The sequence below is a fragment of the Psammomys obesus genome, unplaced genomic scaffold, assembly GCF_907164565.1.
Source record: "Psammomys obesus unplaced genomic scaffold, mPsaObe1.curated_primary_1811, whole genome shotgun sequence".
NCBI lineage: Eukaryota > Metazoa > Chordata > Mammalia > Rodentia > Muridae > Psammomys > Psammomys obesus.
In genome coordinates, this window is record NW_026590503.1 from 2,494,886 (window position 1) to 2,510,736 (window position 15,851).

At 53.1% G+C, this 15,851-nt stretch overlaps 1 protein-coding gene across 2 annotated transcripts in view; it reads right to left on the reverse strand.

The window, feature by feature from the left end:
• The window catches only part of Ptprn2 (protein tyrosine phosphatase receptor type N2), a 695,487-nt gene that overhangs the window by 85,140 nt on the left and 594,496 nt on the right, over window positions 1-15,851 (reverse strand). For both annotated transcript variants that reach the window (XM_055607544.1, XM_055607543.1), the window contains one exon: window positions 3,317-3,511. In XM_055607544.1, coding sequence (XP_055463519.1) covers window positions 3,317-3,511 — 195 coding nt within the window. The remainder of the gene's footprint in view (window positions 1-3,316; window positions 3,512-15,851) is intronic.

A 15,851-nucleotide genomic window follows, 5' to 3' on the forward strand; every position in this document is an offset into this window, starting at 1 on the left:
ATTCTGCCCAAAACTCAGAAATCCTCCTGCCTCTGCCTCTCCAGTGCAAACATGAAAGGCATGCACGACCACGGCCAGCAGAAACGTGTAAATACTATTACATCTTGTTTGTTTGTTTGTTTGTTTGTTGTTTACGCACTTGGTGTGCATGGTGGCAGCTGCCCCCTTTCCCTGTGGCTCTACTGTGTCTGCAGGTGCATCGTGAGCGCGTCTCACACTCCTGCCCTGCTTGGCACTCACAGGGACTGGGGTGGGGCGCGCTCTTTTCCAGCCCTGGCATACAGATAATAAGGCAGGGGTGATAGACACGAGCTTAGATTCCAAACCAGCAGGCGGCAGCCAGGGATGTAGGCTTCATCCCCGGTTTGTGGCACCCCAGAATCTGTGTCTCTGCTCCAGTCAGGTTCCTAACCAGGACACTGTGCTGCCTGCAGCTAGGAGAACCCTGAAACCCTGGCCAGGTGGCCTCTCCATGTCTGATGACCTTTGTGAGCATCTGGCCTGTCTATACTTCTGACCCCTGCTCTACCTGCAGAGACACCTTGTCCAGGGACAACAGAGGCCATCTGTGCAGCTGGCAGTGAGTAGAGCCATAGGGAACTGGGCTCAGGCCTGAGGCCCTCCCCACAATGGTCATGCTTGCTGGGCACCTGAGTGGTCCACCACAGGGGAAATATCCAGTCATTGATGTGAACTAATAGTCAGTTCTGGGTCAACACAACTTTATGGAGTGCAATTATTGCCAACCTGAAGTTGAAACCATTTTTGATCTTTTTTATCCCCCTTCATTCTTTCAAAAAATATATTTATTTTTATGTGTATGGATATGGGTATTTTTCTACATGTATGCCTGTGTGTCACATGTGTGCAGTGCCCATGGAGGCCAGAAGAGGGCGTCCGATTTCCAAACCTGGAGTTTACAGATGGTGTGAGCCGGTGTGTGGGTACTGGGAATTGAGCCCAGGTCCTCTGGTCTTTCAGTCCCTTTCTTCAGTCTTTCTGCTCAAACAACAAGCTTTGCCCATATGCTCTGCTGCAGCAACTTTGTGACTGAACACCCAGGGCCCTGGGTCTACCTGATGGCACACTCACTCACCCTTGCCATGCATTTTAGTGTTTAGTCCTGCCAGCTGTCCAGTTGGCAAGCACTTTCCCGCTGAGGGCAGGGTGGCTGACCACTGCAGTTGCCTTCCCTGTGGCTTTAATGGGGGCTGACACGCACTGGCTCCCACAGCCTGTGAGAGAGGACCAGCACTGAGGCTGGCCGTCGACTGGCCCCCGGGCTGCTGGACACTTGCTTTCCTGGCCACAACCCTGGGCCAGACCCTTTCTGCTGCAGCCTGTGAGGGGCTTCCCAGCCCATGCACTCAGGGGCTGGGATCTGAAGAAAGTGCCTAAGGCTCTGGTCTTCTCTGGTCCAGCACAGAGAAATGCTGAGGCAAGACCCCGTGTGACATGCCCCCACCTTGAAAAGGGGATCAGGACTACTGGGTGGGGAGAAAACAGGTTTGGCACTACCCAGCCTCACAGCTTCAGTGACTGGGTAGGCCTGCCTCCTGGCCTGACTCCTAGAGAAGGTGCTGAGTCATGTCTCCGGCTACAGAAGCAGCAGTTCCTAGAAATGCCTCACTCCCCTGGGCTTACAATCTTGGCAAAGGGAGTGTGAGAGGGGGTGGGTGAGTGTGACCTGCACAGGTCTGAGTAATTTCTGGATCTCATGTGAGAGGAGGGTGAAGCTGTGGCCATCCATGCTCAGGGAGATGCCTGTGAGGGGCTCTGGCAGACTGCCGCCCTCTACCCATGCCGCCCTGTTTTAGAACAGTGAAGTCTTGGCTAGCTGGAGGTGGAGGTCCCCTGCTGCACACAGAACTGCCACTCATGTCCACACATAGCTTCTTTTGAGGATGTATCTCATACACCACAGACGAACACGGTCTCATCGAATTGTGACCCAAAGTTATGAAGCAAGCACCAGGTCACAAGAGCAGAAGTGGGCCCTACTGCTAAGGACGCGCACGCACGTGCATGTGCTCTCTCTCTCTCTCTCTCTCTCTCCTATACCCAGCACCAAACCCCACTGTAGGTCTGGACTTTCAGGTGCTTTTCTAAAAGGGATGAATGCCAAAGTTCTTGAGAAGTCAGATCTGAGTCAGGCAATTTCTGTGGATACGGAGGACATCAGCCACAATACAAAACTGTGAGCACCGGCACGGAACACCTTGGATAGTTGACATATTGGTCAAGAACAACGCAGGGCCATGGCACACCTGCTGAGTGATGATGGATGATGCGCTGTCTGCCCCAGGTGTGGGAAGCCCTCTGCTTCTGTCCCAGAGCAGCAAGAAGAAACAGGAGCTAGCAGGACAAGGACGCGCCACAGACAACCCAGAGAAGTGACATCCTCGGTGGCCGTGTGCCATGAGGAAGTGAGCTGCTGAGCACCTCTGTCTCTGGACACTCACAGGGGTCTAGGCTACCAAAACCCCCAAAGCACTGATGTGGGTACTCACAGGATCTGCTTGGCTAGCATGGCTTCTGCTGACCTGCTGGCTTTGCCAGATTTCTTAGCAGTAAACAGTTCTCCAGCTTCCTGTGCCCCTCCCCCCAGGTGAGTGTGTAAGGATGACCTATGCAGAAGCCTTCAGGCAGGAGGACTAACCATATAAAGTTAGGATTTTCCTGACCCATGATCGCAGCAGGGACCTGCGGCTGGGCCTCAGGCTGGAAGAAGCCCCATCCCCATGGCATGGCCCAGGGACAGCCTGACGAAGCTCTGAGTTATGTACCTCTCTGTGAATGAAACTGGACAGTAATCAGATACCACAAGGCAACACAGACAGAGGAAATGTACCAGGCGAATAGACACGGCCCAACCGAGAAGCCACGTGTGTTGGCCAGGGGGCTTGGACTGAAGGCAGTGCGTGCCTCCTCCTGCCTCCTCACCTTCAGTTTCACCATGCCCACGGTGACATTTGTTGATTTTTTTAAAGTCAGACAGCAGTTATTAGGCTGGGAAAAGGGTAAAGGAGGCAACAGCCGGTCTCTGTTAGTCAAAGGCCAACAAGTATGGCACAAGCAAAGCTAGCACTAAAAGGCGTGCATTCCCAGCACTGATCTCAAGCCCAGGGAGCATGTGCGCCAAGCTGGACAGAAAGCTCAGTGAGCAACACAGCCTTTGTTTCTAGCCAGGACTCACTGGGCACACTGGCAACTTCCGAGCTTAGGAAGTGATTGACAGAGGGTCACAGTAGAACACAACCCGCAAAGGAAAACACCCCACCACTGCCTGTCCTTCCCTCACGGAAGTCAGCCTTACCAGGATCATGTGACCAGTCGAGATGTCCATGTTAGACTGGACAGGCTCCTCAGACCAGGATGAAGTGCTGCTCCGAGCCGAGGGACTAGGCATGGGCCCATCGCTGAGCTGGGATGAGACGCTGTTGATTCGGGATGTATGTGGTCCCTCGGAGCGATCCTGGGGCCGAGCAGCCATTCGCTGGCGGCACAGCTCCTGCAAGACAGCCAGAGGTGGAGGAGTCAGGGACTAGCAGCCTTCGGGGAGGCATGCACAGCGGTCCCCGGGGCCGCAAGCCCCCCTCCCTCTACCTGTCCACTCAGCCTCCGTCAGCACTCATGCTGGAGGAGTTGATGCCCACAGAAGCTCAGCCTGCGGCTCCAGCAGTGTGCCGCGAGGCACCATCCTCATGCCTCTGAGCTCTTCAAGCTGCTGAAGCAAGCTGGCTCGAAGAAGAAGCGTATGAGTACACACCTCTATGCACACATCTACACACTTACCCGTGAGTAGACACAACCCCATTACACGTACATTTCTAAAGCAGTCCTTTTTGTTCTGTTTTATTCTGGTCAACAACAGTGCAGCAGCTAGGTCAGGTTGGAATCTTTCCCTTCTTGTTAGAACACAGGCCACGTGGGAGAGCAGGAGTCTACCGCAAGGTAGGGACACCCTCAGCCTGTCACGCTCTTCTCTCCCCAGACAGCTCCCACTCTGACCAAGGTAAGGATCTTGGCAGCATGACACCTTAGTGATGACCTTGACCTTTGGCATATAGATCTCTCCTTCTGACTGACAAGAACCTATTCTGAGAGCTTCCAGGAGTTACCACACAATGCACATCTGGAGAAAAAGAAACTGTGACTTGAGTCACCGAAGTGAAATGACATCAAGAGGAGACGGGAAATCACAGCTGAGCCCCTCAGGACAGCAGGAAGGAGAACCGTGCCCTCAGCAGCAGTGCAAGCCAGGATAGAGCCTGTCTTCCTGAGACAGAGGCAGAAGGCCAGAGAACGTGACCATGTTTTCATCTCGTTCCCCCCAGGCCACTGTTACCCTGGCTTCAGACATCCTCACAGAGGCCCCCAGACACTCAGAGGCTGTCCTCCATCTTTTCAGCTCTCTCCAGCTGACACCCATGCCCTGGCCTCTCCCCTGCTCAGGTCCAGAAGACAGCCCAGGCCCTAAGCCACAACAGGGGCCTCACCTGGGCCTCGTGTCCCACAGAAGCCTTGAGACTTGGAAGCAGCTGAGATGGTGAAGCTCATCACAGATACCCTAGACATGACAAGAGGAGACAAGAGGATAGGGAAACCCCAGAAAACAGTGGGGTTTGGAGTGAGTATGGAGGAGGCCTCCGGCAGAAGGGGCAGCAGGACCAGCGGGGCCTTGCCATTCCTTGTCTCCACTTATCTGGGTTCCTCCTGTCTCTTTAAATTGTCGGCTCATTTCTTGACAGTTCTCAGAAATTAGGCAGGTAAAACAAACAGCAAGGCCCTGTGGCCCCAGAAGGGGTCTTCATAGGCTGCAGACCTAAACAGGCACACGCCTTGTTCCCATGACAATGTCACTGGATTCTGGGAAAAGACACCAGAAAGAGGCCCTGCAGTCCCTCCTCTGGCTTAGCTCAGGCTGAGACTCAGAATGAGCCTAGGGGGTGGGGCATGCAGGAAGCCATCCTGTTCATGCATGTGTGCCATGAATCAAAAAGGAAGGCCTGAGTGTGTGTGCCCCAGGGGAGTCCAGACCTGGAAGGAGTCTCAGCCGGGACACATACGCCCTCTGTGAACTTGGGCAAGCCACTGAAAACCTCCAGCCACCAGGAGGGGCCACTTCGAACAGCCTGCATGGGGGGACTACTAGGTGCAGAGCCAAGCTGAGTTCTGAACCAGGGTTCCGTGCCGAGCTGGCACAGAGGCTGCGGCAACGGCGCCCTGTTCCTCCATGCTGGTTGCGGCTCGCAGACACAATTTGACTTCACTTAAGCTGCTCTGCTCTAGCTGCCTGTTCCTGGCAGGCCAGCCAGCTCCTCAACTTCTGTGGAATTCCCAGTGCTTCCCATGTGGCATCTCTTGCTTAGCAGGGTCAGAAGGGAAAACTGCCTCAGGGGCCGAGTGTGGCCTCAGGAGACCACTTCCGCCAGCTGGGGGAAGGTCATTGCTCCTAAAGCTTCCACTGACGTAAGTGGTGACTTCATGGTCCCACATATCACCTCAAACATCTTCGAGGCCTGTGTCACTGCAGGGTCCTTCTCTTGGTTACACTCCAGCCTGGCCCAGGACAAGGTAGCCTGGGCCTGCTGCACCCGGGCCACATCCCCCCAGTCTTCCCGATCTGGGACCTGGGAACCTGCAGCAGCAGCCTGAGACAGCAGTGCTGTAAGCTGGGCACCGGAGATGAGGGCCACATCAGGGACGTGACGGACACACCCAGTGTGAAGGCTGGGACAGCCTGCGTGGGACTGTGGGGTAGCACGGCCAACCTCCAACGCTGCCCTCCACCAGTTCCTCTCCATAGCTCTATCTGAGATGTTTGCCCTCCCCATGGCCGACTCTCCTCAACCACCTGGTGTGCTATGGTGTGTGTGTGTGACATATACCAGAGGTCAATGTCAGTGTCTTCCTCTCTCTCTCTCTCTCTCTCTCTCTCTCTCTCTCTCTAACTTAGGGTCTTAGCAGGCAGCCCTGGCTGATATGGGGCTCACAGAGCTTAGCCTGCCTCTGTCTCCCAGTTGCTGCTGGGATTAAAGGACATTAGGACCGACGCCACCTTAGTTTTTGAGATAGGGCCTCTCACTAACATTAGAGCCTACTGATTTGGCTAAACTAGCTAAACAATTATTGAGGCTCAAGGGTCCTTTTGTCCCTCCACCATGCTGGCAGCCCATCCACGCATCACCACACCTGGCTTCTTCCAGTTGCTAGAGGTCCGAACTCAGCTTCTCACACTTATTTGGCAAGAACTTTGCCAACAGACTCATCTCCTCAGGAAGTTGATTCCCAGTCTATGGCCTGTAGAAAGGCCCAGCCCTGCTCCGTGCAGATCTACGCTTCTGGTCTGGCTGAGGTGTGACTGCTTCTGTGTTCCTCCCAGAACTGGAAAGCTGTCACAACTGCAGCCTCTGTGTGCTGCTGCGTGCATGCCAGAGAGGGTGAGCATGCGCACAGTTACCGACAGTGGCCATGCTTCCCGGCCTGCAGGTAAAGAGTGAAGGCTGAGTGAGCCTCACCACACTCACTCACACTGTGGGGATTTGACACAGCCATCCTGCCGGCACGGCCTGGCACTAGTGTGCTCCCTCAGTTTCTATCACCTACTCACATCATGTGGGGGAAGCTGTGCAGTGTACACTGGAGGTGCCGATGGGCAAGTGACAGGCATGGCACAGACGGCATGCGCGTCTGCAGGTGATGCTCCGAGAAGCGGGTCCAGACAGAGCTGTGGAGGAGGAGACAGCTGTGTGTGCGAAAGATAACTGGGATGCTAAATTGCATGAACACGACTGAAGGAGGCCTGGAGAATTCCAGGCTGTGTTTGGAAAGTCTCCTCATCCATAACCTGGGCAGCAAACTACCCCCTGAACAGAGGTTAATTCTATAAATGTCCTCAAGGAGAAGGCCGGTACACAGGCTTGTCCAAAGCCGTAGCTAGGGAGGAAGGCACGAACCCAGAAAACCACAGCCTCCAAGCCAGCTCCAGCACTTCGCTGGGGTCACAAGCCTGGCTGTGCACACAGAAATAGGCAAATGAGCCCTCCCCTGGGTGGACTGCTGGCCAGTGTCTACCCACCTTACCCTAATAGAAAAAGACTCCTTAATACATGCAGATTCTGGGGGAGGTCTAGTAATTACCAAAGATGCCATCTGGGACCTGGGGCATCTCCCCAGAGAAAGCAGCCCAGGGCTGTCAGCGCAGCCTGGAGCTCACCAACAAGATGGGTATCTTCCTAGAAGCTCGGGACTCAGCAGCCACCAGGTGGCTGCTTGCTCAGGGGGGAGAGACGCTTCAGGGTCAAGGGCAGCCCGCAGGCTCTGCTCAGACGGCACACCCGCACCATGAACAGGAACAGGCGGCTGTGCTACACCTTTGTGTGTCTGTCATCTCTATTTCATCCACACCCTTATTCCTCAGCAGCAAGAAAAAGCCCAAGTATGTAAGCCAAAATATACCCCTGGTGTCAGGAGCACTGTGTCCTGTGGCCCTTTCAGGATAAAAGCCTTTCTGAAAGGGCTCTGTGTCTTTAGAGTGAGGTCCAGGTCTGTCGGGAGCAGGCTCTGTCTCTGCAACAGGATCCATGTCTAGAGCAGGCTGGTTCTCTATGTCTTTCTGGAATGGTCCACTGGTTCGAGCCACCCGGGCTCCAGAGTTTTGGCTGTGTGGCCTCTTGTGTGTTGAAAAAACTGTCAAGGAAGTTAGGTGTGAGATGTGTCCAGCACCTAAGGAAAAGGGCAGGCACGCCGACAGCCGTGGAAGAAAGGTTAGACTTCGCAGGCGGCTCCCAAGGTGAAATCATCAGTGACGGTCAGTGGCCTCTGCGCTTGGGCAGTGAGCATCTCAGAGGCATTGGTGAGATGAGGAAAAACTCTACAGAGGACACAGAGCCAAGATCTGTACAGGCAGTGTGGTGTGGTAGCCAAACCGCCCTGTGTGAGTCCCAGCTCTGCTGCTTAACATCTGGGTGACATGGACAGAATTTCTGAACCTCTGTGGCTCCATTTTGTGATCTATGAAATGGGACAATAATGGGACTTTTCTGGCAGTGTGCTGGGGGTGGGGTGGGTCTAAGATAATGCCTGTGCGGCACAGGACACAGCCTGGTGCCTGCTAAACCTTCAGTCAGTGGCAGCCCTTCTCAGACACAGAAATGTCAGAGCTGCAAGCACACAGGGAAGGCAGCACCACTGGCCAAGGGACCTGGCGGTCTGAGGCCCTTATTCCAGGAAGCTGACCTTCTATGAGGTTAGAGACACACAAGGCCATCCCCAGTGGACCAAGACAGCAGTGACACATGACAGCTATTTTGACATTTAACCTCTATTTACCAAGGACGCTGCCTATCCCACATACAGCCATATCAACTAGGACTTCAAAAAGAAAGGAAAAAATTCCCACAATCCTCCAGTTGGCATAGATAGACAGAGAAGGTTTCAGGCACATCAGAAGGGAGAAAAGGTCTTGACTCTGGAGTCTGCCTCCTGAAGCCTCTCACCAGTTAGTCAGCCAAAGATTCCAACATGAAGGCTGCTAAAAAAAAGAGAATGCTCCTTTTCCACAGACCTGGTTTATGCTAAAAATACTAACCAAGTGTGCTGAAGGCCAAAGTCTAAAAAACAACAAAACAAAACAAAACACCAACTGTTTAAGGTAAAAGAAAAAAATCTTAACTTCTGGGTAACCCCGAGACCTAGCATTTTACCTTTTCAGAGCTTCCTATGCAAAGCACAAGAAGGACCCTGTGATCTCACTTAGATCCCTTATCAGCCTCGGAGCTGTCACTCCAGAGGCCGGAGACCGGAGACTGCACGTGGCTGCTGCAGGCGCCTAACTGCCACTCTCTTTGAACCGTGCAGGTCTATGCTCTCTGATGTGTTCCCAGTTTCCCTGAGTGCCTTTCCTTAATCCTCACGCTGAAATTCCATGTTAACGTAAGGGGCTGGAGAGATGGCTTGGTGGTGAAAAGGTCCTGCTTCTCTCGCAGAAGGCCTGGGTTTGGCTTCCAGCATTTACACGGAGGCTGGTCACCATCTGTAACTCCTGCTTGAAAGGCCCCAACACCCTCCTCTGGCCTCTGAGGGCGCCGAGCTTGTGCGTGGTTCACGGATGTTAAGTGCAGACAAACACATACACATTTAAAAAAGTTAGAATTTAACAAGTCCCTTAATAAGCTCTGTTTCTGCTCCATGCAGCTCACCCTGAAATCACTTTCTGCAGAAAAGCCAAGCGTCTGATTTTACATGAGTCGAGGTTCCTAAAAGAGGAAGTGAGGGAAGTCCTCAAGTGGCCTCAGGTGACAGCATGGAGCTGTGGCCTCAGCCCTGCCCCTGCTGGACACGTCCAGCTTTCAATGCAGCGTCACTAAACCAGCAGGAGTAAGAGCTACTTTAAGATACCCACATGGAATACGACCTGCTAAGAAAGGCAAGACAGAGGGTCTGCAGCCTGCAGCCAAGCTCTCCCTTAGGTAAATGTGAAACACTGATCTCTGGGGCATATTACTGTTTCCATCACGTCCAGAGCCTACTAGAGAGGCCGTGTGCAAGTCCAGGGCACGGGCCCCAGCCCTGCCCCTGGGCCCTGTGTGGCTATGCACAGGCTCTGAGCCCTCGAAGCTCTCTCTCTAGAACAGCACATGCAGGGTCCCCTCAGCCTGCGTCAGCTCTGGGCTGGGAAGCAGATGCCACCCAGAATAGGTCCTTGGGGGGCGAGGACACAGGCTCAGCTCACAGAGGCGCACACATGCCTTGTGAAACCATCTTTGTCTCTTGCTGTGCAGCCGTTTGCTCTGCTCCATGCTGAGCTTGGGCTCTGGGAGGCTTCTGCAGGGTCCTCCAAGTATTTTATATTTCTTTATAGCACAATTTGCAAAATAAGTTGAATAGGATTCCGGGGGCAGAAATTCATCCATACACACAATAAGCAAATGCCTCATTTCTCAGCTTCACGTCTGACGGGGAAAATTACAGAGCGGGAATCACTCCCAGAAAAAAGACCTGTCACTCTCAAATTCCGGCAAAAGACCAGGACTACAAAGGCTGGGGAACGCTCCGCACCTTTCGAGGAACAATCGGACAAAGCCGTGCCTGACGGAGTGTGCACACAAAGGCCGCCTGGGATTTTTAGGGTTATTGGTGGAGCATAATTAGTAGTAACAGGACAAAAGTAAGGAAGAAACACACAAAGGCAGTGAGGGAAAATGGTTCATTACGATGTGCTGGGCGGGAGAAAGGCCAATTACTCCGAGGTTGGATACAACCCTAGGAGGCCGCCCTGAACCCAGTGGCCCTGGGGAGCGGCTGGTCCCTGAGCAGGGACGGAGGGCAGTGGGCACAGAGTGTCCCCAGGCACCTGCTAGACCCAAATGGTGAAGCTCCGAGCTCCCCCAGCCCTGTGGGATGAGGGCATGTGACTGCAGATCGCCCTGTGTGAGGAAGGAGAAACCAAGCTGGAGCCAGGCAGGGAGGCTCCGGCCTTTGACAGGTGGTTGGTGGCTTTTACTTTATTCCTAGCTTGCTTATTCCTGCTTACCGATTTGAACACACACTCCCATTACCATAAGAATAACCATTAGAAGGCATGTTTAAAATTCACAGTGCTCTGCCAATGTGAGAGTCACAAAGCATGCGTGCGCAGGCTGGGAGCTGTCTGTCAGGTGAGGAGAACACCCAGGGAGGGCTTCTTGCACAACTGTGTCTTCTCATTTGTAGCCTAGTTTCATTTCAGAGGTGTTTATATCACCCTAAACTAACGTTACAGAGGAGACCTTTAAGTCCTAACTGAGGTCGGCTGCTTTACACATGCTGAGAAGTGTCTCTGATGAACACTGTGGATGGACAGAGCCTCCGTTGCCTCCCTCCCTCAAGGTCAAAGCAACAGCAGCCCATTGCACACAGGCCCTCGACTCAGCCAGGGTGCCGTTTATTCCCCACTTGTAATAGTGTCACTCCAAATGGTGCCAGCTAGCCACGTGGCCATCACCTTCCAGGTGGTGTGCTTCCAGCACCTCCAATGAGGTCTCTTGTGGTTCTTAGCTTCAAGGCACCCACTAGACACATGAGCGTTTACACTTAGGCACATGCTGGCATTCCCCCCGTGTCAGGGAAACAGCCCTCCTCAGAGCCACCCTGAGCTGAGGGTGGCAGCTCTGGGGCCTTGCTGCCAGGCTCTGCGCCGCTGTGTGCTGCCTGCCTTGCCTCCTGGAGTCCCCGTGCTTTACGACTTGAGCTCTAGAGCAGTATGCACACAGCTCTGTTACCTGAGGTGCCGTGCTGCACAGCGTTGTGATAAACAAATGGCAGCGCTGGGCAGCAGTGTTTGTGGAGCAGCGCTGAGCAACGTTCCTCATTCTGCAAGATGTCTTCTCAGAGTCAAACTTAAACACAGACACATTTTAACCGAAGTCAGGGAAAGATCACTTTCTCCAGTCCGCTCAGGGTGGAATGGTCTTGGACCCTCTGACGGAGCAGAAGGACGACACCCTGCTGATGGCACCCAACAAGCCCCCGTCTCCTGAGCATACACCACAGCCCCACGGTACAACCATGGCTGTGATGCTCCGGGCCGTCCTGCCTCCCAAACCAAGAGCAGGGTCATTCCCGCCTGTTTTCCACCTCCAGGGCTGAGCGGCCACAATGGGGCTTCAAAAGATGCTCCTCGATTGTGGCATCCTTTGGGGTCTTGGACACCCAACCCCAGCAAGCAGTGTGAGTCCTTGAAAGAGCCCCCACCGGGAAGTGACATCCTGCCAGCTGCAGCCCAAGCTTCCTGTCTGATAGTGAGCATCGCTTGGCTCTCGGTGGCCCTGGGACAGAGCTGGGAATGTGATCTGCTGCCCCACTTCACAGTGCCCGGGACACGCAGCTCATCTGACTTGCAGGCAGCCGACGCCTGGAGGTGAGGGCGTGAAACCGAATCACTTCCACTGTTCAGCAGTGGCCAAAAGTTACTGACTGCCGTGTCCCAGAGCCCGACCTCACGGTGGCCCTCACCAAAACAACCGTCCTCTTCAAGACGCTGTTTCTGAGGAACAGCCCACTGAAGTCGGGGAAGAGTTGTAAAACTAAAAACAGGAAGCGAGCAGGGTACGTGGAGTGTGCCACACCTGGAATCTGCCGGTGTTGCAGACGGGAGGGCAGCACGAAAGCCCCTCCCTGCCGAGGCTGGCAGGACAGGAAAGTGAAACCCCTGCCTCAGCATCTGAGGACTGCCCACACAAGGAAGTCGCAACTGCTTCCTGGGTGGAGGCCGGGCCAGGGACAGCAGAGAACAGCAGGTTCACCAAGGCCTCAGCACCTCAGCCAGCAAAGCCGGCCTTGGCAGCCTCTGTGGGCATTCATGGCTCAGTTTCATATTCAGACGATCTGAAATAGCCGAGTCAGTGGGAAATCAATCATTTGTCTTTTGGGGCAGCCTGGGCCTGACAAGGAGTGAGGCTGGGAACACCCGCTTTCTGCGAGAACCTCTCCCCACCTTCCTAGCATTCTTTTCAGCACAAGGCAACGGGCAATCATTTGTCACCACTGTCATCTTCACCGGCAACACCCGAAGAATACTTCCCACGCACTCCTTCAGTCCAGGAATCACGCACGCTGGCTTTCAAGAGTTGGAAATGGCCTCCCTGCACAGCGGCACTTCACACATCAATACTTTAGTCCGGCCTATTGACTGTTTTCCATTGATCATCTACAGGCCCCCTGCCAGGTGCTGCAGATGGCGCAGATGCAACCCTCAGGGAAACTGAGGCCGGCCTCAGCCCAGTGCTGGAGGGAGGGCAGGTCAGAGCGAAGAGTGGCAACCGCTCCTCCACTGCAAATAGGAAGGGTGTGAATGGGGGTTGGGCCACAGGAGGCAGCCTGGTGCTCAGATGGGGTCGCAGCACACAGGGCTGACAGATGGGAATGGTGGGCACTGAGGAGAAGCAGGGCCTCCCCAGGGCGAGGGTCAGAACAAAGGCTTGGAGCAGAAGAGCACAGGAGTGGTTTGCGGCTGGGAGAAGAGGGGCTAGAGCACAAAAGGTATTCAGGCTTCTATTCTGCTGCTGCTTAATTAAACCAGAGGCCAGGGCCACGGAGGGGGGCGGCCGAGGCAGCTGCTCTGAGGACTCTCACGTCATCCTGGCCCACCACCCCCTTCCCCCTCTTGCCTCTCCACTATCACAGATCTTGGTGAGCAAGAGTGCTCAAGCTGGGGCACCCAGAGGTTCAGGAGCTGTGTGCAAGTCTGCCTGGGGTGTCACACCTAAGACACAGCTGAGGGCCCCTCTGCAACCCGAGGGAGGGAACCTCATGAGGGGGCAGGGGTCCAACTTGACCAGGAGAGGGGATGAACCCAGAAGGAGGGCACTATGCTCTGCCACAGGGGAGTGGACTGGAAGGCGATGGTGATGGACCAGGAAGCCACCTGCCTGGGGAACTCTACCTCAAGACCAAAGCAGCAGCTCCAGAGGCAGGTGACTTTCTCTGCTCCTCAGCTTCACACTGGGAAGGAGTGACTTAACAGAGTATTTTTATTTCCTGTTGAATCTGGCAGAAGAAAGCCACAGGGGTCTAAATGGGGTTAGAGAAACATGGAAATCTAAAAAGTACGAATGATTTCCATCTCAATTAGTTGTCTTGATTTACTTGCAGAACTTTTATTTTCTCCCACTCCAAACCTCTCTGTTCCCATGCAAGGCATTAGGCACGCCTGCCCAGTGCTTGCCCCTGGAGGACATCTGATTTCTGGCTTCAGGATTATCTCGGGGCCTATACAAGCACATTCTGTGGGTGCTTGTTTATGTAGCTTTATTCTGGGTCACCGTCATTGAAAACAGGGGCAATGACAGAAATCTTTAACTATACTTAAAAAACAAAACAAACAAACAAAAGTAACAGACTTCTGGCTATCCTTGGCAGACTTCTGCTCCCTCGCCACAGTACAACTGTTGTCCTATACACATGGTACACATAAACTTTTCTATTTGATCTGCTATGAAATCTCACAAAGTCACATGGCATTCTTCAAAAACCATGGCACCCTGGATTCTGAGGCGTTCACCTTCACTTGCTATCGTAATCACAATAATTTACTAATTGCATCATAGACACAGACACACTTAAGTTTGCTGGCTGTAATATTTCATATGCAAAACCAAATATTGGAGCTGGGGATGCCATTCAGTTGGTAGGGTGCTTGCTTGCTTAGTGTCCTGGGTTTTGTTGTTGTTACTGTTTTTGTTTGTTTGTTTCTTGCCAACGTGACACAAGCTAGAGTTTTCTGGGAAGAGAAACCTCAACTGAGAAAACGCCTCCATCAGGTTGGCCTGTGGAAAAGTCTGTGGGTCATTTCCTTGATTTATGGTTGATGTGGGAGGGCCCAGCTCAGCCTCTCCATGTGTGGTGCTACCCTGGGTTCTGGTCTCAAGAAGAAAGCCAGCTGAGCAAGAAAAGGAGCTTGCTAGAAAGCAGCATTTCCATGGCTCTGCTTCAGCTCTCATCTCCAGGTTCCTGCCTGACCTGCTGCCCTGGCTCCCCTCTATGTTAAGACTGTGACGCTGAATAAGCCCTCTCCTCCCTAAGTTGCTTTTGCTTATCAGAAATCTAAGAGCAAATTAAGGCACAAAGCCCTGGTTTCAATTTCTAGTACCACATAATCAGTCATTGTGGTGTGCACATGAAAGCCAACACATCTGGGAGGTAGAGACAGGAGTTCAGGTAGAGCCTGGACTCTGTGACACAGTCTCAAAATAAATAAATAAATAGATAGATAGATAGATAGATAGATAAATAGCTAAATAAATAAATAAATAGATAAATAAATAATTAAATAAATAAATAAATAAATGAAAGACTGTGGGTTCACACTCCCTTCACAGTGGGTTCTTTTGTGTCTTTATAAACAATCCACCACACTTTTCTTCTTGATTGCCAGTAATTTTCCTAAGCAGAAACTGATCACTTGGGGCTTCACAGTGAGAGTACAATTATAAGGAAGGAAGAAGGAAGGAAGGAAGGAAGGAAGGAAGGAAGGAAGGAAGGAAAGAAGGAAGGAAGGAAGGAAGGAAGGGAGGGAGGAAGGAAGGGAGGGAGGAAGAGAGGGAGGAAGGAAGGAAAGAGGAAGAAGGAAGGAAGGAAGAAGAAAGAAGGAGGGAGGGAAGGAAGGAGGAGGAAGGAAGGAGGGAGGGATGAAAGAAAGAAGGAAGGAGGAAGGAGGGAGGGAAGGAAGGAAGGAAGAAGGAAGGAGGAAGGAGGGAGGAAAGGAAGCAAGGAGGGAGGGAAGGAAGGAAGGGAGGGAAGGAGAGAAAGGAAGGAAGGAAGGAGGGAGGGAAGGAAGCAAGGAGGGAGGGAAGGAAGGAAGGAAGGAAGAAGGAATGAGGAAGAAGGAAGGAAGGAGGGAGGGAGAGAAGGGAGGAAGGAAGGAAAGACACTGCTATAGATCACTCCCAAACCTACACTGAGGGAAAGGCCACATGGTTCTCCATGTGTGCTCCCATCCTTCTGCCTTCTTCAAACTTCCGCCTCAAGCCCCAAGGAGCCTCCTTTCCTGTGGCCTCTTCATGTCTCCTGAGACAATCATAGACTTTTGCTCCAAGTCCTCACACGCCTTGCCTGGGTATCCTGAGCCTCCTTAGCATCTTTAGGGTCAACCATCTGTACCAGGTGAACAGGACGCTGGTGTCCTTCACAGACGGACTGGTGCCGCTTCTGTAGGAAAGCCAGCTCAGCCAGTTCCCACTGGTCTGGAGTATAAAGAAGAAATAAGCTATAGAAGAAATAAGCTTTCTGCTCTCACTCCAGGTCTTGCGGTTTTCTGGGCTCCTGAGGCGACCGCTTCTCAGGGGCCACCCCCTGTGCACAGGAGCTTA